General features: G+C 38.8%; 1 protein-coding gene and 1 non-coding gene across 2 annotated transcripts; both read right to left on the bottom strand.

The window, feature by feature from the left end:
- Positions 1–1,614: 1,614 nt before the first annotated feature.
- On the bottom strand, positions 1,615–11,585 carry LOC114461675 (elongation factor 2-like). Its single transcript, XM_028443930.1, has 13 exons — positions 11,500–11,585; positions 9,066–9,280; positions 6,871–7,052; positions 4,971–5,182; positions 4,642–4,820; positions 4,426–4,531; positions 3,918–4,170; positions 3,637–3,832; positions 3,198–3,564; positions 2,750–3,103; positions 2,484–2,666; positions 2,237–2,369; positions 1,615–1,976 (listed from the first exon to the last, which is right to left on the bottom strand). The coding sequence occupies exons 1-13, from the start codon at positions 11,500–11,502 to the stop codon at positions 1,783–1,785; spliced, it is 2,577 nt and encodes an 858-aa protein (XP_028299731.1). The 5' UTR covers positions 11,503–11,585; the 3' UTR covers positions 1,615–1,782.
- On the bottom strand, positions 4,251–4,318 carry LOC114462717 (small nucleolar RNA SNORD37). The gene has a single exon (XR_003674022.1). It is a non-coding gene; the product is annotated as a small nucleolar RNA SNORD37 (small nucleolar RNA).
- Positions 11,586–22,041: the final 10,456 nt, after the last annotated feature.

Genomic DNA, 22,041 nt, shown 5'->3' with positions numbered 1-22,041 from the left:
AATTCTAAATATTACTCTGTGCATCAGCTTTGCTAACTTTAAAAAATAAAAATAAAATCAAAAACAGTCTACAAACCCAGATTTAAGATACAGATGATCTTCAACAATAGCATGTCAATATTTTCTTACACATCCTTCAACCCAAATATCACGATACCATTTGTACTGTCGATAATATCTGGTTTTATTAGCCCTCGTGGTACCTTTAAAAAAATTTACACTCTTTAAGCATAGGTACCAAAACGGTACCCTTCATAAAACTGTCGTAAAAATGTTTTATATTCATATTTTTTCCCCATCAGATCTTTTCAACAACTCCAGACCTAACCATAGATACAGCATTTTCATTATATTTCTGTATTTTTCTTACGTTTTTATGCCTGGCGTAAAAACGCAATTTTTTTTCAATGAGAAATAAGCGTTTTTTTTTCTTTCCAAAAATAGGGTGTAAAAGTGGAACATCTGATATGAAGTTATTACAGATGTGAGTAGGTCAATAATTGATAGGAATATTGATTGAGGCATTGTTTCTTTTAGAGCTATGAGCATTTTTTTTTTAACCAAAATGTGCCCTTCATAAAATACTTCAAAATGTCATATTTTTCCCACTTTATACAAATGTGATCTTTTCAATAACTTCAGACCAACCCTAAACATAGTTAAATTATTTTTATGCCCTTTTTTGTCATAAAACACCATTTTTCGTCAATGAATGCTCATTTTTTTCTTCAAAAATAAGGTGCAAGATGAAATATTTGGTATGAAATTAGACTTGAGTAGGTCAATAATTGATAGAAACATTATGAGCCATTATTACTTTTAGAGCTATGAGCATTTCTTAAAAAAAAAAACCCTGCATCCTTTGACCATAAGTACCACAACTGTACCCTTCATTAAAGTGTAATACTAATGTCAAATATTTGTCAAGGCAGAACTTCAGACCTCACAATAAAACTAAAGTTTTTCATTACCATTTTATGTATTTCATGTTTTTGTCAAAGTTCTGCCTTTTGTATTTAACTTTTACATACAACACAAAATATATTCTCAACCACTCTATCCTGTGTATCCCAACACATCAAGACCATTTGTATGGTTTTCAGATTTTTTATTGCAAGGTACGAACAACTGTTCTCCACAGACACTTTGTAATAAAGTGCTGACCCTGATGTATTCTAAAGGTAGATTTACTAGGTATTTTTGGGAAAAACTTTAGTCAGAATAACAGTATGTCCATAACATGTGGTTATAATGGGAGTTAAGGACCAAATTGGTCCCAAACTCAGAGTGCTGGTACATTTTATATCTCCCTTTCTATACATCTTGCAATAGTGATCATGGAATTATGAACATAAAACTCCTGTCTAAAGTTCATACAACTAGGCTTTAAACTGAGTGAGAGAGAATTTAAAACACTGAATAAGCAGGAAGTACATGTCTGGTTCCCGAAGGTGCCCCAAAGGTTAGGTGTATCAAACATCCACCGCATCTTTACATCATATGTTAAGATCCTACAAATGGAAGTCTGATGTATGAAAAAAAAAAAAAAAAAAAAAAAAAAAAAACGATGCAAAATTCATACAATTTGAAAAAAAGAAAACAAGCTGAAGGTCAAGTTTTTATTTTCTTTTATTAATTGTTTACACTTTTTGTAGTTATTTCTTCAATATTGTCGGTCTTTTTGGCAAACAGTTGTTTTCTGTACAGTCCGGTCCCATATTATTTTGCTGGGTAGGAAGGAATGAGAACAGAGCCAGGGGGTTGAAATGGAGATTCAAGCCATTACAATTTGTCCAGGTAGTTGTCCAGGGCTGGGATACCTTCCTTCAGACCTTTACGTTTGCGTGTTTCTGCGACAACGATGCCAGGCTTGGATGAAGGATCCATTGGGTCTCCAGGGAGAATCTGCCAATGGTCGAACACACACTGTGGGAAGGCCTGACCACCAGTGTTGGAGCGAAGGTCAGCTGTGAAACCTGGGACCAAAGCGTTTCAGTTTTAGAATCAAGTACATGCTTTAAATATAAAATAAAAACACAACAGAACACCTCCAAGTGTATTTTCACACATGCCAAGTAGACCACATCAGTACAAGTCCAACTACCAAGATCTGTACTACATTTGCTTTGCCAGTTTGGCTGCCATACTGCTAAAGACCCATCTGCATTGAAAACCAATATACAAATGTTGGTAAGAATATTAAAAAAAAAAAAAAAAAAAAAAAAAAAAAACTTACCAAATGACTCCATGACAGGCAGGTAGGCCTTGATGATATACATGGGTGTTCCCATAACCCTGCTCTCTTCAAACACATGACCACGCCGCCTGGTCAGCACGCCGTAGATTCCACCAATTGCAATCTCAGGACACTGGAAAGTAAACAAAAACCAGTCAAAAAACATAATCGGCACCTTAAAGCACTTTATATGGGTAAAAAGGGTAAGTTTGGCCAATATTTGATGAAATGTAGTAGGGTGGCTCACCTGGATTTCCACCAGGTAGATGGGCTCCATCATTCTGGGATCTGCTGTAAGCTCGCAGGCGTATAGAACTCTACGAGCAGTGGGGATAATCTGGCCACCTCCACGATGAATAGCATCTGTATGCAGGGTCACATCATGGACGTCGAAGCGAACAGCACGCATGTTCTCTTCACAAAGCACACCCTAAACAAAGACACACAGACGAAAGTCCTTAATTTACATTGTGGCTTTGTAAAGTGTCTCAAATCTGCATCATTAGCCCTTACCTCCTTTACTGCCCACTGGAAACCAGCCACCACACTGTCCTTGATCTCATTAAGGTACTGGACACCCTTTGTAACATCCATCAGCAGGTTAGGACCAGTTCCATCAGGGCCAAAGCACCAGATCTTCCTGGCCTCACCGACATCCCAATCAAACTTGTCAGCAAGGTAGCGAGCGCGGGTTTTGAGTTCCTGACGAGCAGTAACGTCACCCTTCTCAATGTCTTCGGCCAGGCCTTCTGGGAAGGGACGGGCCTTCATGAACAGTCGATTGTGCTTGTTGGGAGACTTTGACAGACACATCACAGATGATTCTGCGCTGACTGTCTCTCTGTAGGACACAACAGGATCAGATTTCTGTAGTGGGGAGATATACAAAAAACACTCATTAATACCATTAGGCAAATATACAAGTTGAATATTGTGACTTACTCTAAAGTCATAACATCACCTTGAGTGGAATGCAAGCATGATCCTCCTCCAGATCCTTCAGACAGATCTCAAGATGCAGCTCTCCAGCTCCAGCAACAATGTGCTCTCCTGACTCTTCAATGATACACTGCACCATGGGATCAGACTTTGACAGACGCTTCAAGCCTTCCACCAGCTTGGGCAGGTCAGCGGGGTTCTTGGCCTCCACAGCAACTCGAACCACTGGGCTGACACTGAACTTCATCACTCGCATGTTGTGTGACTGCTCATAAGTGGTGATGGTTCCCGTCTTGACGAGGTACTGGTCCACTCCAACCAGACCCACGATGTTACCACAAGGCACGTCTTCAATGGGCTCAACATAGCGACCCATCATCAAGATGGTCCTAAGAACAAGAAGGGTGTTAAAGGCTTATAAAATTGTTTGATGTGCAATCACAAACTACCTTTACACCAACCTCTGAATGGCCTTCAGGTAAAGATCGTCCTTCTTTCCAGGTACAAAGTTGGGCCCCATGATGCGCACCTTGAGTCCAGTGGATACAGACCCAGAGAACACACGACCAAAAGCATAGAAGCGACCTTTGTCACTAGTTGGTACCATCTTTGAGATGTACATCATCAGGGGAGCCTTGGAGTCACAGTTCTTGATACCTAAAGGACAAATTAAAATAAATTGCAAAAACCCAGAGCACAACTAGCTTCTTATTTGTATGGTTAAAATGTCATAAATCCATACCCATGGCAGCTTCATCATCTCCTGGTCCCTCATAAAGCAGCTCACAACGATACTTCTGGGCAGTGACGGGAGAAGGCAGGTGAATGGTGATCATCTGCAGGAGAGCTTCTCCAGCAGGGAGCCAGCGACGCATGACAGCCTTCAGGAGAGGTTTACCCTCCTTCTCCTTGTCCTCAGTATCCAGCTTGATGTCCATCTTCTGGATCAGTTTCTCAGTCTCATCCTTCTTGAAGTTCATGATTGCGTCAAACACCTGGCACAAGTTTTACATCAATTAGCAGGGAATCACGCACTCCTGGACAGAACATTCAGGTGTTTTTGCAGTCCGTGCCTACTCAGGTTATTGATCATCATCACTAGTTTTTCAGGTCAAAGTGAAGAATGGTTAAATCATCACTTGCAGGCACATCTACAGAACTAGACTGAATTTACCAATATTTAACAAAACACTAGGCTTTAAAGTTATGCATTTTGAAGACGCCACATTTTCAACAGTTCATTTTATTACCTTGTAAATTGGGTCGAGGACAAGAGCACAGAAAGTACGAGGATACTTTGTGCCATCAGCTCCAATGGCATTCTTCACAAACTTTCCAGATGTAGCATCAAAGTACCTTTAATCAAAGATGTTGGATGGGATAAATAATTTAATATAAAAGGTTTAACATTTCAGAGGAAGACAACTCAATTCCAGTTTTACAGCCAGGTGGTTTTGGAAGCATACCTGTCACCCCACAGCTTTTTCATCATGTCTTCCACCTTTTTGCAGTGCTCTGCTGGTGTCATCTGGGCATTTCCCTTAGCTGCAAACTTGGCAGCATACATCTCAGCAAACTGCTTCAGGGTAAATGCCCAGCCATGGAGGCCAGAGCCAAAGCCAATGGTACCAATCACTGGATCCACCTAGGGATTAAATGCTATATTAGCAAAATTGAGTTTCACAGCTTTATATTAAAACCCAAAACAGTTATATTTAATTCATTTCAAAATGTAAAATGTGTATATAACAGAATATTTAGGCATTGAGAGACAACTGAGTTGGAATGCACTCACCATGATGTTTCCCATTGGTCCTCCTTCATCTTCTCCATAAGTGGAAATGATCACGTTGACTGTCTCAACGATACGCTGGAAAGTTTGGAACAAGTCTTCAGGCTCCAGCTGCAGCTCCAACAAGGCACGGTCCATCTTGTTCATCATCAGGACTGGCTTAATGCGCTCACCAATGGCCTGACGGAGGACAGTCTCAGTCTGTACACAAACACCTGGCAAAAACAACAATCGAGAAATAAATAAATATATATAAATAATTTCTTAACATGAGATATGATCACTCTTATGAACAGAGTGAAGAGGAGTAATTCTAGTTTGATCACTACTGCTGAATCAAGAGTACCGAACACAAACCTGAACAAAATATTTATCAACCATGATACTATATAATTTATATATCCATTTTATCATATACATAGAACATTTTACACATGACACAATGGAGGCACAAAGCTGCTTGTGAATGACTACGCTGATTTTTGAAACGCACCGCTACAACAGTACTCGGCAGTGGCGCTGCTAGTTGTTGCCTACTCTGCACTTTCATTTTTTAACTACTGCTTGTTGCTGCTGATAATGTACGATTGGAGTTGGGGCATCAAAAACAAGCTGCCACTGAATGGGTTTTTCTGTCAGACTGAAGCAATCCCAAAAGTGCCTTGTCAACACATACCGGGACAAATCTAGGAGTTTTATTTGCTACCTTTTCCTGTTCTGGACTCATGTGAAAGCAGCCAAGCGTGTTTGATTTGGTGATGAGCTGTGCCATCACAGGGTCGAGTCTTTCTTTCAGCCTCTTCAGGTAGTTATTCGACATTCACACCAAATACGTTTTGGGCATCAGTCTTGCCTCACGCCCCTAGTTGGATGCTTGTGCTCATTGAATCAGACACTCTGGACGCACGTCCAAACAAGGTGGAAAGCGCATTTTGGGGAGGGGCTTTTCTGTTGCCGGTGGCGTTCATACAATGGACGATACTGTGGTGACCATCATAATTCACCCAGTGACTGAAGTGGTGGGGAACATTGTGTTGAGAAATTGCTTTCAGCGCTACTTCCGTCTCTCCCGGGCCCAGTTTGACGACTCATTGGCATCTCCTACCAGGAGATCAATTACAGGCGCTCTATTCCAGTGGAAAAGCACCTGTTTAGCTGTCTCAAGATAGTGTTTTTTCCTCCATTACTCTGAACCTTGAGACGCTCCTAGAAGCGCTCCCATCATATATTGTGTATCTGCATCTGACGCTTTTGGTGTGAATGCGCCATCGGCGCTTTTTCGCGATGTGGGTGAACTTTTCGCCTTTACTTATTAACTAACGCTTCTTGCTACTAAAAAGTAAGACTGGGGGTGTATTTTTTCAGCCAGTAGCTAGCTTCCATCGGTCCCAGAATTACAACCTCTCACACCGCAGATATTCAATGTGGACAAACATGAGACACGTGACTGCCATGTATGACATTGTTTTAATACAAAAAAAAAAAAAACATGTTTCAATCGCGTGCCAATGCAGTCCTCGGGTTGTTTAGCAACGAGTTTACACATGCATGCACCTAATTTAGAATGCATACGTCACGAAATGGGTCTATAATGTCGTAAATCAGTTAAATCCGACAAACCAGCTGTTAACATTTAAGGACACAAAACAGAGTTAAGACATTTTAATACCACTTGAAGCCTTTTAAGGATGCGCGGAAAACTTGCAAAAGATTATTAGCAAAATAGCGTAAGACCCCAGTTATGAAAATTCTTTACAATTAAGTTAACATTTCTATAAATAGGTTGTGATTATTTTTTTTTTTTAGTTATTTTATGCGAGATAGACATTTGAGGTGAAAAGTAGAGCAAAAAAAAAAGTGGACAAATAATTAATGTGGAAGAAGAAAAGTTATTTTTTGGTACCTGAGACGCAGTCCACAACTACAAGGGCTCCATCAGTGACACGGAGAGCAGCAGTGACTTCAGAGGAGAAGTCGACGTGCCCTGGAGAGTCAATCAGGTTGATCAAGAAGCCACAACCATCTTTGCTCTGCTTAATGAAGGCCAAGTCAGTTTCATTCAGCTCGTAGTACAGGGAGATGGCGCTGTAGGACACATTAAACACAGTTTGATCAACCTGGGTCTTGTATTGAGCATGTTAAACACCTGCATCAAATAAGTGTTAAGTACAACATTATTATACTGTTTCTTTTATTCTCTTCTATGCTGCCAACTAGTGCCTTAAAAATGCCACACAGAACAATTTATTTTTTTATTTTAAACAATGATTTTTAAATACAGAAAATAAAAATGTTCTCCAAAGCATCAGGTGAAAAAAACAAAAACAATGTGGTTTTTGACTAAGTGTTAGTTTAAACCACTTTAGGGTTGGGTATCGCCAGGTACCTCCCAAAAAGATATATCACGATATCGATATTATCGAGATGCGACAATAATCAATATATTGTGTGAAATTTCATCCACGATACCAAACACTGAAAAAATTCACAATTTATCTACTACACTGAATCCATTTCCCATGAATGACAGCCAGGTAAAACAAAAACACACAAAAAAATTGATATATCTTACATTGATTCAACATGGTGGTAGTTATACAACAAAAGCTAATTTAAAAATCACTGGTTAGTGGGAATTACAAATGTGCAAACCACAATTTATTAAATATAAGTAGCACAAAAATACTGATGACCCAATAAGGTATTTTACTGTGCAAATAAATCTATTTAACAAATGAAGCACCAACTCATTTAGAAAGTAGTATTGTTCCAAAAAATTAGGCTTGAAATGAGTAGTCAATCAAACGGTCAAAACAGCTCAAGAAAATTAGCTGATGCAAGTCATCCGTTTTTATTTCAGCTCTTTTGGTGAAGCACCGCTGCCCTTACCATCGCTATTGAACCATCATCTAGTTACCCAAAGAAGGATGAAGCGGTCAGCAGTAGGGATGTCATGATTACCGATTTTCACGATGAATTGAGGCATCCTAAATATTGTTCATTTCTAGAAAACATGCCTGAACCATATTGGTACATCAGCGGAACACAAGTTACACAACAATCGCACGTCACCACCTTGCATTGTTTTGTGTAGTTTTAGGCGGAGACGTCTCACAGTCCCAAACAAGCTAAAGCATGAAGAAGGAAGAACTCACTAAAAAGCCAGGTTAACTTTAAAGGCCCACAAGTCAGTGCGCATACACAATTACCCTCATTTGCTTTTAAACATTTGTGATGGTATTGATTTTACTTACGGGAAGTTTGATGATTTAACCATGAGCTAACTATAGGACATGTTAGGACTTGAGCTACCTCCGTGATCAGTGTTTTTAAATAGGAACCTTTCTGTTTGTATTAGACTCAAGAGGAATTAAATCACATGTAACTTAAATGTTTTATAACATCTGAAAGCTAAAAAAAAAAAAAAGTAGGAAAAACTTGTTAATTCAAATAAAACAAAATTAACTGCATAAACATTGATAAAACACTTAGAAATCATAAGCAAAGATTACTTTAAATAATATTCCAGCATTAGTTAATGAATTATTTTTGTAGTCAAACGTGCTGAACAGATATTGGTGTGAAAACATAACTACAACCATTGCACAATATTATACCCAATTACATTCCTGTTGTGATTTACTTTGTAAGATTAATGCAAAACATTTTATTGTTGAACTTACAGAAAAACTTTAGTTTAACCTCAATTTAGCACTATGGTTGTGTTTATTAAGCCTCTATTCAAGTAATATTGAAAAGATCATGTGAAATTTTGTTGCATGTTTATTTACAATGTTCAGTAAAAGCTCAAGAGGATTTTTGTGCTGCATAAATTTTTCAGTCATTGAAAGAAGATCAAGAAGCAGAAAGACAGCAAAATGTGGAATTTCTTACATAAACAATCAGTTAAAAAAAAAAAAAAGATAGATTAATCTTTTACTGCAGCTTTAACAAATACTAAACAGACATTTAATTTTACTTGATAGGAACGGATGGGTTCCGGCATTAAGATTATTTTCTACAACCACATGAACAAAGCCTCTACATGTTTATATAATGGCTGTGGTCAGTACTTGCTCAGTTTTCAGTCAAACTCACGTGGATTTGATGGTGATGCAACGTTCCTGCTCATCTTTGCGTGTATCAGTGAATCGTGTTTCTCCAGCACGGGCGGAGGCGATGATTCCAGCCTTCGACACCAGCGAATCCGTCAAAGTCGATTTTCCGTGATCCACGTGCGCAATCACAGACATGTTACGGATGTTGGCCTTCTTGTCCATGATGTTACGGATCTGGTCTACGGTGAAGTTCACCTGAAGAAGAAAAAAGCAATATTGGGTGATTACCAGGAGTTGTATTAAATTGCACAATAGGGCTGGGCGATATGAACCAAAATTAATGTTAATATTTTTCTCAAAATGGCGATACACAATATAAATCTTGATATTTTTTTAATTCAAATGAAGTCTGACCAGAAAAACAATTTAGGATTAAATTTGCTGTTCCAAAATGCCACGTTTCTTAACAGACCGTTGCACAAAATGTGGCACTTTTGGCTTTTTCGACCATAAAAAAACAGCATGTGTGAGTGAGTTCTGTAGTGTGGCTTGTTTAGGAGAAGGTCTGGGTTATGACGCACTCAGCAATCAATCGAACTGAGCTTTTCATGCTGTTCTGAGAAGAAAAAACAATAACCTGTAAAACGAGTTTTTATACCAAATAAGCCAAAAAATATAAAAGCATTTTGTGATATTCAACATTGTAATTTGCTATCTTATCTATAAAGCTAGGAATCTGTGTATGTGTCACTCAAATATCTCTGAGGATCAGACCGACCTATGAGTTTCAATAACAGGAGTGTGACAATATCTCGATATATCGCAATTCTCCCCCCCCCACACACACACATTCGATTATCGATATGCTTGCGCCAAGTATTGATTCAATAATATATATATATTTTGCAATAAAGATTTATTTTATTATTTTCAAAACCTTTTCTGCTTTTTCACTAAAATGTGCAGATAGGTCTTCACAGAAAGCTTTTCACTGTTTGTTAAAGGAACCAATATATTGTTTACTGGAATATTACACTATAATGGCATCACTGGTAAGAAAGACCCTATTTTTTGTTTACAGAAAGCACTATTGGAGATACTTATTTGTTTACATTGGTATGTTGACACTTATTTACAGAAATGTTGCACTAAAATAGTGTCACTGTTCATAGGACACCTTTTCAAATTATTGTCTTTCAGAGATAGAAAATAAAATTTGTATTTTTTCACTACTATCCTATAAAAACACCCCAAAAATATTGACCAGCAGCAGTCCACGCTATATACCTTTAATCTCAATATTGCCCAGCCCAACTGCACAATCTGAGTTTATATGGTTACAAATTCAAATCGACAAATCAGGACGTAGAGGCCAGGAGGCTGATTTCCTATAGAGCTGCTTGATAACACTTAATTCGGGCGTGTCAGACTTAGGAGACATTTAAAGGCTGCTGAACCACTGACTCTTTCAATGAGATGAAGCTAAATCAAGTTTAGTTTATCTTTTATTATTATTTTAAACACTTTTAACCTTCATTCCAACAGGCCAGTCGTTTTCAAAATTAGCTTTTATTAACAGGATGAACAGGTTCCATTTTGCCATACAGGGAGTGTGACAAAGACAAACTCCTGTAAAGCACCAGTCAGCCAGTTGTTATGTGCGTCATTGACAGCCCTTGCAGCCATTGAACGTGTTTCTGAGTTTAGATAACGTGTGCTGCACCTCCACCCTGGTCGGCGGGTGTCCGCCATCAGCAGGGATGACGTTATTGTTGTCTGCGCTCGGCCTGGGAATATATCAAGTTAACCTTTAGCCTTGGTTAGATAATTAGGCAAAGCGGACGTGAATGCCTATTGTATCGACTATAGGACCACAAACCGGTTATTCTGTTCGTGAAGCCGAAACACCCGGCGTTTCACGATGGGATGAATAGGCCACGTGTACAGACTTTAAGACTAAGCTAACTGTTAGCATCAGCCGGGCCTTCATACCGGCATGTCGCTTTTCATCCCATAACTTCTTTACGTAACATATGGACCAATGTGCATGCTAACGCACACGGAAACCAAGTCCAAACGCACGAACACCTACAGGTTCTACTAAAGCATTACTGACTATTAGCTCCTGAACAGGCGGGATACAAAAACGCCCGCAGGACTGGAGCTCTATAGTCTAACATTAGAGGAAGCAAATGTGGTTCAGAATCTAAATAAATAAGCACAACATAACACGTATGTGTATTATTTTTTTTCCTCATCAGTCTCAAGCCCTAACTTGTTAGTGGATGATTCTTTGCTACACTGAATCCAAGCAGCACAGCTGACAAAATGGTGGCCGTTTTCAATAATAGCCGTCCAGCTACAATCTAGGATCGTAAACGCATTTGTTTACGAACACAATTCATTATTGGCGTGGATTACGCCTCTACTTGTCTCGAGTTTGTATATGTTCTCAACAGACGCCGGGGACTCACCATTTTGACGGATGGTTTTGGATTCTCTTGGTGGAAAAAAGAGACACCAAATGTTACACTGCCCACCTCACGAGGGCATAGGCAGGGAAGAGGGCGCTGACGTCAGAAAACAAGGATTTATACCAGATACTTCCGACGTAATGACGTAAACAATACGCGTCTCAAAAACACGTTCAGGCGCCGCAGAAGTGGGTCAGAAAATTTTGCACATCTTTCATTTCATTCCATTTATTTATTTATTTATTCTTTTAAGCAGGAAAAAGAAAAAAAAACAACTATTTGTTTACAAGGAAACTCCAACACAGATGTTAAAAATGAATTTTAATATATACGAACCATGTACACTTAGAATTCCAATAATATGTTTGCTCAAAAAGGAGTGGGAAGATTATATTGAATCCCACCCCCATTTCTTAATTATACAATTTTCACCATATTGATTTTGTCTGTTTGGACTTCTAGAAATACACAATAAGTACTAAACAGAATAGTGAAAAAAAATGACTTTCTAATAATCAGTGACTTAAGATATACATGAATACAATACAAAAAACCAACAATGGTAATAATTTCAATTAAATTAGACTAGCCAATGATGTAATAGGCCTACAGATGTAATAGCCCTATTAGTGGCATCCTCATCCCATTCTCACTGTACTGTGACCAGATGTTTATGAAGTGAATGCTTTTGTTGTGCTTTCAGGCTGTTCCATAATATCTTAAAGTAAAAATTTCTGATGCTTTCTTTATGAAAGAACTTGTAAGGATACATCAAAACATGAATAAATTAAACCTTAACATGTTATTATTATTATTTTTTTAAAGACAAAATTAACTCGCTGCAATCTATGTTTGATATAGTTATTCAAAATGACTCCAGATTTCCAGTTAATTCCAATAAAAAATTCTAATGAAACGTTTATATTCTTGAATATTCCCAAAAATCACAGCAAGGCTTTAGGGATTAATTTCTTGTCGATGGATATAAATAATCTAAATGACTACTAATAATATGATAAGGAGATACATGGGATTTAACATAAAAATCAAAATGGGATTTGATATAAAAACATAGACAAAGAAGGTTGGGAACCACTGCCTCACAATGTGAAGCAACACAGTAAAACACATCATGTAAATTTAAGATACAAAAAATAATAATATATAATATTTTAAGGATTTAAAAACTTCATAGACTTTCATGGACAAACTTACATTGGCAGCAGAGGGGGATATAAAGGTGCAATGATAAAGAAACACGTGACAACCAACTTTGAACCTGTAAAATTCTTGAAAAAACGTCCATTCATTTTTACTTGTGTCAATACTTCCAAATGTTTTGTCAATTATCAAACAAAATAAGGGTTTTGTAGGTTGTGGTTAACGCTTTGCAGTATAGCTGGGTTGGTTGTTCGCCTCCATCCAGCAGATGGCGTTACTCTTCTAACTTTACTCACAAATGATCACTGCACAGTCCAGTCCCATCATTGCTTATAGTCCCTGCTCACTTCCTTGGATCCAGACTGGTGGAGTTAAGCCCACCTACACGGATTTCAAACTCATTTAAGTTCAGGGTCAAAATGGGAACCAGTTTGATCACAACTGGGTCATACATTTTAGGCAGAAAAATGAGTAATTTCAAAATCAACGTGCCCTAGTTTGCACTTCTTCATATAAATCATATATGCAATATGTAGGACACCTACAATATCCCCGCAATAAGTGACTGAACAACCTCTATTTTTATTTAATTTAGGGAAATGTTGTGTAATAATTTGAGGAAAATTGCAATTTCTTTCAACAATTGGTGATTAGAAACGAGCGCTATCATGCGATACAAGCGCGGGAAAACTACAAGCCTCTGCAAATATTTTAGAGTTTGATTGAATTTGTATATTATTCAGACAGGCTGAAATATCTACAACTGTATTCGTTGGTAATTTACTCAGTAATTTATGTTTTCTGTGTCATTTTAATTTTCTCCTGGGGGCCAAATTTGATGCTCCAAGGGGTCTGATTTGGCCCCTGAGACTTAAAGGTCCTATGTCAAGAACCCCAAAATTTGAGGTTTATTTTATCACTTTCTGAGCAACTCTACACAAACAGGCTGATTTGTAGCCTACTTATGCATATTCATGAGTAGGCGTGTCTATAGATGGGACACTGACCTTCTCCCCCCCCACGCACGGTGACGTAGGGCCAGAGGACGGCCCGCCCTCCTCCCACCCACTCCGTAGCCGAGCTCATGCTGCTTGATAAACATGAGACAGAGCGTGGGGGCGGGGCGTTCGCTGGTACACATAGACTGTAGAAAATACATACACAGCACTGCGTGAAGGACGTTGAAATGCTCGTGTCTGTTTATATGTCAATCACGGCAGAGAGCTTCCTGGAGGCGTGGCTTCTCCATCTCAGTGCCGCGTCAAATTCGTCATCAAAGTGGGAACACGTCATCAAATTGTAGCGAGGTGTTTGGGCTCACCCTGCAGAAAGAAAGGAGCAAATCGCCCTCTAACTAACGATTGAGGGAATCAATGAAAAAAACACTTTGGGCATGTATATGAAGCCCAAATAGCACTTTATGATGTTTAAAGCACAGAAAAGTCAATTTAGCCATAACATACGCCCTTTAAATAGTAACTAAACCGCAAACCTACTTTTCTTTCTGCTTTTTTGGCATTATTTGGTCAAAAACATATAATAATTTTTGAGCATATTGTAATCCAAAGTGTTCTGAGTGGACAGTGAATCTCTGCTCCTTCTCATGGACCTGTAAATGAAGTTCAGAAATCCAGGAGCGTGACATTGGGTGTCAGTTTATCAGAGCTCTTTCTACAAACATATGCTCCATGAGCTGTTTTGTGTTTTGCATTCTGGATGCAGAGTGGTGGTTGTCAGTCTGCTCAAAGCGGCAGGCAGCTTAGATCACAGTCGAGCTGGTGGGGACGAGCCCACGGCATCAGCCGCTGCTCGGGACAGTAACTACAGAGTGACCAGAAAAATCTCCACAAGCACAAGATAAAGTCCATACATTTGTCACGAGTCTCTAAGGAGAAAAAAGTCACTAAGAGAGTTCAGAAAACATACCGATAAGGGAGGTTGAGTTTTGGTTTCGGTTTCAAACAGAGCAGAGAGAGAATTCTACATATCGCAGCTTTAAGTAGGGCTGTTGATTGATTCCAGTCCGGCTTTTAACATTTTAGTAAAAGCGTTTTAATTTTGTGTATTTAGTTGTAAAATATCAGAGTGACTTCCATCCAAGAGTTAAACGCTGGCCATTAAATTTCCTTTTGTTATTGGCTGAGAGGAATTAAATGGCATCATTTGGACCATCATGCATCACTAATTGTCACTGTTGGCCCCGCCCTTCCTATAAAAGGTTAGAGGAGGTTTCTGTACTTCCTCCAATCACAGCCGTCAGTGAGCATTGATTGACAGCTCCAATGTGGAACTCCGTTGGAATGTTTGTTACTCTGTGCTTCTATAAAGAGGAGATTCTGGTCTAATCAGAGGGTTCATCAAGCTACAGTATGTGTGTATGTACAGACACATCGTGTGTGTGTTCCCGTCTGTCACCGCGTGTGCACCGTGCATGTATCTTTTGTCGCTGTGTCTGCGTGAGGTGGTGTTCGAGGGCTAATGGCTGGACAGCAGGGGCTGTTTGCCAGTGAGTGCTGTAGTGTCTGTGGAGCTGTGTGTGCGTGCGTGAGCTTCACGTAGGGATCGTGTGTCCCTGTGATTGTAGTAGTTGAGGACAGCTCAGCTGTCACTGACCACGTTTACATGGGAGCTTTAATTCCTGTTTAAAGCAGAATATAAGTTAATTCCTATTTAACCTGACCTTGTAAACAGTTAATTCCTAATGCTAATTTAATTTCAAATTAAAGTAAATCCAAATTAAGTGGCTGGTTTATTCTGATTTTAATTCCAAATTAGATAATTCCTCTTTCTTATAAACACTCATATTGAGTAATTCCGCTTTAAGTTAATTCGGATCGTTTTGTGCTTGAGTGCTTGCTGCGATGACGCGCTGGTGATGACATAATCCAAGATGGCGGCGGCCTGGACTCCAGTCGAGACTATTTAATAAGAGCCTTAAAAGACATGGATATAATGAAAAGAGTAGATGGACGGAGGCATAAACATGCAGACTTTCACACGGACACACACAGACTTCACCGGACGCCTGGCACTAGGACCCGGTGACGTAGTAAATGCGTCCCTGTACTGCGTGTACAGGCTGTAATATCACCAGTTTATCATTTTACCAGTTGTTAGAGTTACTATCTTTACCAGGGAGAAACTATTTATTCCTGGTGATTGTTTACCAGAGGTTTACTGGGCTTTTTACCGTGATTATTTCCTATCTTCTTTCCGCTCGGTGGTCCAAACTGAAACTGTGTGTTATTGTCGAGTTGCTTTTTCAAAACTACAATCAAATAAAAGGTTTGTTGTGTGTTTTTCCCGATAGACGTGATACGTCATGTTTGCCCCCTGTCCAATCAGAGCCTTCCCCAACCGCCAGACCGAAAGTGGAATTAACTAAAGCCGAATAAACCGGTTTTCCATGTAAACCTCAGTTCGGGAATTACTATTTCCATGTAAACACAAAGCAGAACACTTTAATTCCAAATTATTTAATTTGGAATAACTAATTCCGAATTAAAAAAACATCATGTAACTGTGGCTGCTGTGCAGCGCTGAGGGGCCGGCTATGGAATCAGATGTGTGTCTAAAAGACACAAGCAAAAATTTGTGAATTGCAAACAAAAAACTAGACTTTGCCAAAAAAGTCATCTAAAAAATAAAACATATTACTTATAACAGTGACGTGCCGTGACCACTAGGGTTGGGTAGGCAGGGCGTTGCAAATCGAGACCATCAATGACAATTTCAAGCTGGCAAGCTTTAAATCAATTTAATTCAACTTTATTTGTTATAAGCAATTTACAACAAAGTCATTTCAATGCGCTTATCAAAATTTAAAACTAATAATAAGAAAAAACTCAACTAGATCCACATGAACAAGCATTTAGCCATCTAACAAAATCAACATCATAAAACACCATTAAAGAAACATAAACAGTTATTCAATATAGCCTCCATACTCTCCCAAGATATATTTCATACGCGGCAGCACATCCGTTGTTGGAAACACAGAAACATGGTAAAAATAACAACAACAATAACTCGGAACAGCCTCAGCGAGGCGCATCCACAAAGCCAATCCCTCCATTCACTGTGAAAAGTATGAACAATTTTCTGACCTTTCCTTTGCTGAAGGTCTGGTAGCTCAGGTGTTGGTCACCCATCTTTTAAAAGCTGTCATCTTTTCTCAAATGAAGGTTTCTTTATCATCTCTAGAGCTGTCATCCTGCCTGTAGTGTTATTCCGCCCACTAGCTTGAGAACGTAGCAGCAGTGGTCACGTGATATCAATTCACTAATGCACTGTGAACTTATGTATAGCATTTAGCATATCGCTGTTACGTCCAAAAGGAGAGTAGAGAGCTGCCTTTTTCTGTAAATGGTTTTCAAACACATAAAAACATGCTATGTGAACAGAGGCAGAGCACCCGTGTGCTTTTGGGAGGGGGCGTGGCCTCCTCCTGCCTTAGAGCGGAGTGAGACTGCAGCCGTTCCAGGAAATAGCGCTCTTTACTAATTTGGGCTATGAAGCGCACAAAATCCTGACACTTTCAAACTTATAGGTACTGTAGGCTATTGGAAATGGAAAAATAAATCATTTATAATTATATTATAATTAAAACAAATAATCAAAATATCAATTCACTCTTGGGTAGGCACTGCCTACCTTGCCTACCCTGACTGCACGTCACTGACTTATAATGTTTCCATATCCTACATTTTAGCTTGTGCTTCCTCACTTTTTGCTTGTGATTCTGACACAAATGACCCGTGTGGGTGGGGTTATTCAGAGTGCGTCCTCAATGGCGAGTTTTTAAAGGACAGCTCAGTCACCCAGACGTTGATCTGCATCAATGCTATCTATCTTTATAGCGGCGGTGGGAGCATTAACCAAAACACTGCATTGAACCAACAGAAGAAGAAGAACTCTGGTGTTACATTACCTCCTTAAATATGTGAGAGCGCTCTGAGCAGAAACTGAAATCGAGTGCGTAAAAACAGCACATAGCGCGTAATAAACAGTATCGTGGCTTTTAAAACTACATCCTACTGTTCAAATGGCTCATCCTGATGAATAATCTGTATTTTACTTGAGTATTTATTTTTTGGCATCTTTTTGCTTTTACTCCTTACTTTTTTAAACAAATATCTGTACTTTCTACTGCTTACAATTCAACTTTGAGCTTGCTACTATTAAGACCTTCGAAGATGACGTAAACAATTAAAAAATTTAGTAGTTTGAGCTTTTTTCTGTTAGTCAGGTCCCTTAGTTTTGTGGTTAATATTTTCAAGTTTTTAAAAAGGTTAAACTCAAAGCTACTCTGGGTTTAATTGAGCATTTGCATTTTTTTCTTCTTAAAACATTTTATTTACACATTTTATAATACACATTCTATAATAAGGGCTAAATTCTCCAGCGCAGATGTTGTCTGCTTCCTTTATTTGTAGTGTCTATCAAAACAAAAGCAGAATGTGTTTTTGAATTATTATGGCACAAACACACAGTGACACACGCATGTATGGTTCTTACTTTGTTTTTCAAGGCTTTTTTAATCTCTGTGGCATTTTAAAGCATATGCAACACTAGGAATAAATTGAGTGAGATGGTTTAATCAATAAGCGAGGGCACACACATTTCATTAAACTTTAATGAATTGTGTGTGCGCTCGCCACTTTCGGTCACGACTACAAAGAATGTGGTGCATTTGTTTTAGAGTCATGGCGGTGTTGAACAAAATATACAATAATGATGAATTATTTTCTTGTCAGAAGTCAGCACAAATCTTATTTGTTTTCACAAAGAGCTAAAGCGGAAAGATTTCTAGTCTAAACATAATAAAAATACTGAGCATACAGCATCGCTTTGTGTAATAGAGGCACGTGGCAGAAAACATTGCTGCCTCTCACTGCAAAAGTCGTGGGTTCGAGTCCCATTGGCTTATCTCGGGATGTGCTCCAGCATCCCTTGTTACCTTGTACAGGAAAAAAAGCACGTATAGATGACAAGACAATTAGACTTTCATGTACTTACTCTAGGTATGACCTTTTCAGTTCAACAGGAATATAAAAAAAAGACAACAATAACATTCAGTAAGACCATTTTTTTCCCTATTTGAAGTGCAAAAAGTGCTATATGAGTCTGAGAATTCATGCCAGTCTAAAACTAAAACCATATCAAGTCATCATCATGAGATTCTTCAAAAAATGTCTATGATAACTGGAAATACAAGTCTGCCTCTTTTTATTTATTTATTTTTTTAAAAAAACAAGTAAAAAGGCAGCTAGATTTCACCAACAACTGCCTCAACACGAACTATAGGTTTTCTGGTTTACAATCTACTTTGAGGGCTTTCTGCGGAAAAAAAATCTTAATATTTTCATAAGTTGGTTTTTTAATGTCTCCTCTATTCACACAGTATAAAATCAGACAGTTACGAGTTAACCATCAAAGACAAACTTTAGTTCCTGTTCTACAGGCGGTGATCAAGGAGAACATGCACATTATCTTGCATGGAAACAATTAGTAATCGCTAGTCCCCCAGAAAATAGAACAGAATAGAATAAAAAACAATAGAATAGAATAGAATGAAAACTAATAGAATAGAATAGAGTTTATAGCCATATGTACAAGTTAAAAAGAACAGATGCATTGGAATTCTTATGCTTGTTCGAGAGTCAGATTGGAAAAATTACAAACAACAAATTAGCAAAGACAGTGTAACAGTAGAAAATACAAATAAAGAAAAAATAAGTGTATTCTACAAAAAGATAAATACAATTAAAAAAAATTAGACGAAATAAAGATAATGTTGACTTTGCACAATCAAAAGCTTTATTACTATTTTTTTCTACAGATCTAAAAACTTTAAAACGGTTTGGTGATTTATATCCCAATGCAGCCCACAGGAGAATGTGTGTCTAAAAACAAAGCAATATTTTGTTGAAGGAGGGAGCAACGTTTATACACATTTTATTTTTCTATTTAAAGGTGTGGCCAGGCTGCTGTCTGAAGTGTGTAAACTGTAAACGGATTGGAGTAAGGGTACACACCTTTGAACTGGTTTTACACTCCTGATGTGGCCGAACAGGCCTGAGCAGTCGCTGTCAGAGTGCTGTCTGTCAAATGGGAACGTTCAAGTCAGAGTGACTGACAGGAGCAGCTCCAGCTGAGTAATTGACTATGGATTGAAATGACAAAACTTTTAGAGTGGAATGATTTGATGATTTAAAGCTGTCCCTCTAATAATCTGTGTTTTTATGCCTCGAGTTGTTCTGTTTAATTAAAGCACAGCCAAAGTTGTGTAAGAGAGGGACGTTTCTAATAAAAAAAAATGTTAGATTATAATTGTTTAGTATATGTTAGAAAATGATCTGGATATTTGTTTAGTACATATAATAGATATATATTTATATGGATATTTATATAATGTTGACACTCTGTCAATGTTTACACCATCTATCAATAACTGTGCTCAAGCATTATTTTTGCAATTACCAAATAACCTAAATGTAGTTTTCCTTAAATCTGTGATAATTTGTTCCCATCAAACCACTTTTTCATCTTTACCATGAATGTTGATGTTTGCGAATTATCACTAGAATACAAAACATTTGTGTTATCCATAGATACTACCCCTTTTACTATTTATGAAACCTTAGAATAGTAATTTATTAATATTATAAACCCAATACTGACCCCTGGGGGACGCCACAAGCAATGTGCAAGCACGACGATGTATGTTCTCCCAACTCCACTAATTGTTTCCTGTCCAATAGTTTACTCCTCACCCATCCCATACCTTTCCAAGTTGTTAATCAAAATGTTCAAATGTGTGTTTGATAATGTCAAATGTTACCAGATTTAGATTGCACATCTGTATTTACCTGCAGGGACATTGGAGGTGTTTTAAAGGCTTCCACATACATTTCTTCTAATCCATAATTTCACCATCTTTGAAAATATTCTCTCATATTACACCACTAACCATTTGATTTTGTTTTAGTTCCTCTCAGGCTGCTGTGGATGCTGGTGCTCCTATATCCTCCATCTTTGTCCTCCTCCTCCATCAGTGGATGCTGACACTCCTGTCTGACATTTTACAGGCATTAGTATAGCGTAATGTCTATTTTTGTTTACATTAAATATGTGTAGTATCTTTTCTTACATTGTTTTGGTTAATAGAAGTCTTTATTTTTTTTATTTTTTATTTTTTATTTTTTGTCTGCACATGCTGTCAAAGGTCAACGCTACAAGAAGTGCAATCTTTTAAAGACAGCAATGCATATTTTGTTATTGCAATTAAATAAATGAATTCATTTTGTTGCATAATTGTGGCCATCAACAGCCCTCCCTAAGGAAGGCTAAGAAACACGTTATTATAAAGTTAATATAAAAGTAGAGGGCAGTGTTACACCTAGGTGAGGGGGAAAGGAACAGGGAAGAGGGAGTCAGGGTAGGAAATGGAAAGGGTGGGGAAGACTACTTTATAGTGAGAGTGAGATGCAATGTTACAGTTGTGCTTATTATGTTGTGTAATCAGTTCATCCAGTGTTGTAGCAAGTGTGGAGCTTAAGTATAACGGTGGTGGCTGTGGACAGAGGGAAAGAGTGAGTGGTTATACCTAAAACTGGTATTTGGGATCAACGTGTCTAAAGTTAAGCCCAGTATGAGTTTATTGCACAGCCAAAGACATGCCAGTGCATCCATGACCAATTATTGTGCAAGAACTGCTTCTGCAAACCCAAGCGCCGCCCCGGGCCCGAGATGCAGCTTGGCCAGCAAAAAGAGTGGAGGCCTAGGAGCCCCAGGCCACCCCCCCATGACCGAGCAACCCCCAAGACGCCCTCAAGATTCCAAGCCAAGAGGCAGCCATTGCCCCCGACATACACACCCGAGATAGTCCCAGGGAGCCAAGAAGCCAGCGCAACCCGCCACCGACTCCAAGCCAACCCCAAGGCCCCCCCGCCAACTGGCGATCGACAATGACCCCAACCACCGGAACAGTGAGCGCCACCCCCCAGCAAACAGCATCATCATCAAGTGCCATGCAACCCCGCCCCAACCCAGGCACAGATCCCAGCACCTCCCCAGCGCGGCCACCCCCCATACTGGCGTGGCAGGCTGCGCCCGCACGCCGCGGGGATCGCCCCCAAGGCAACCAGGATACGGGACAAGCACCAAGCCATACCTGAAGGGAAGAGGCAACCCCACGCCCCGCAAGGCCAACACCGCAAAGAGGGGTATCGAGGGGTATACTGACAGAAAAAGCTCAGACGCCCACACCAAAAATATTAAAACCTATATTTTCATTGATTAGGAAGTCTAACAATGTTACCAATAGATAGGAAAGAAAATAGATGTTAGATATTTGTTTTTAGTGTATTTTACAGCTGA

Source organism: Gouania willdenowi, chromosome 4 (genome assembly GCF_900634775.1).
Source record: "Gouania willdenowi chromosome 4, fGouWil2.1, whole genome shotgun sequence".
Taxonomy (NCBI): domain Eukaryota; kingdom Metazoa; phylum Chordata; class Actinopteri; order Blenniiformes; family Gobiesocidae; genus Gouania; species Gouania willdenowi.
This window is presented reverse-complemented; position numbering and strand designations above follow the sequence as displayed.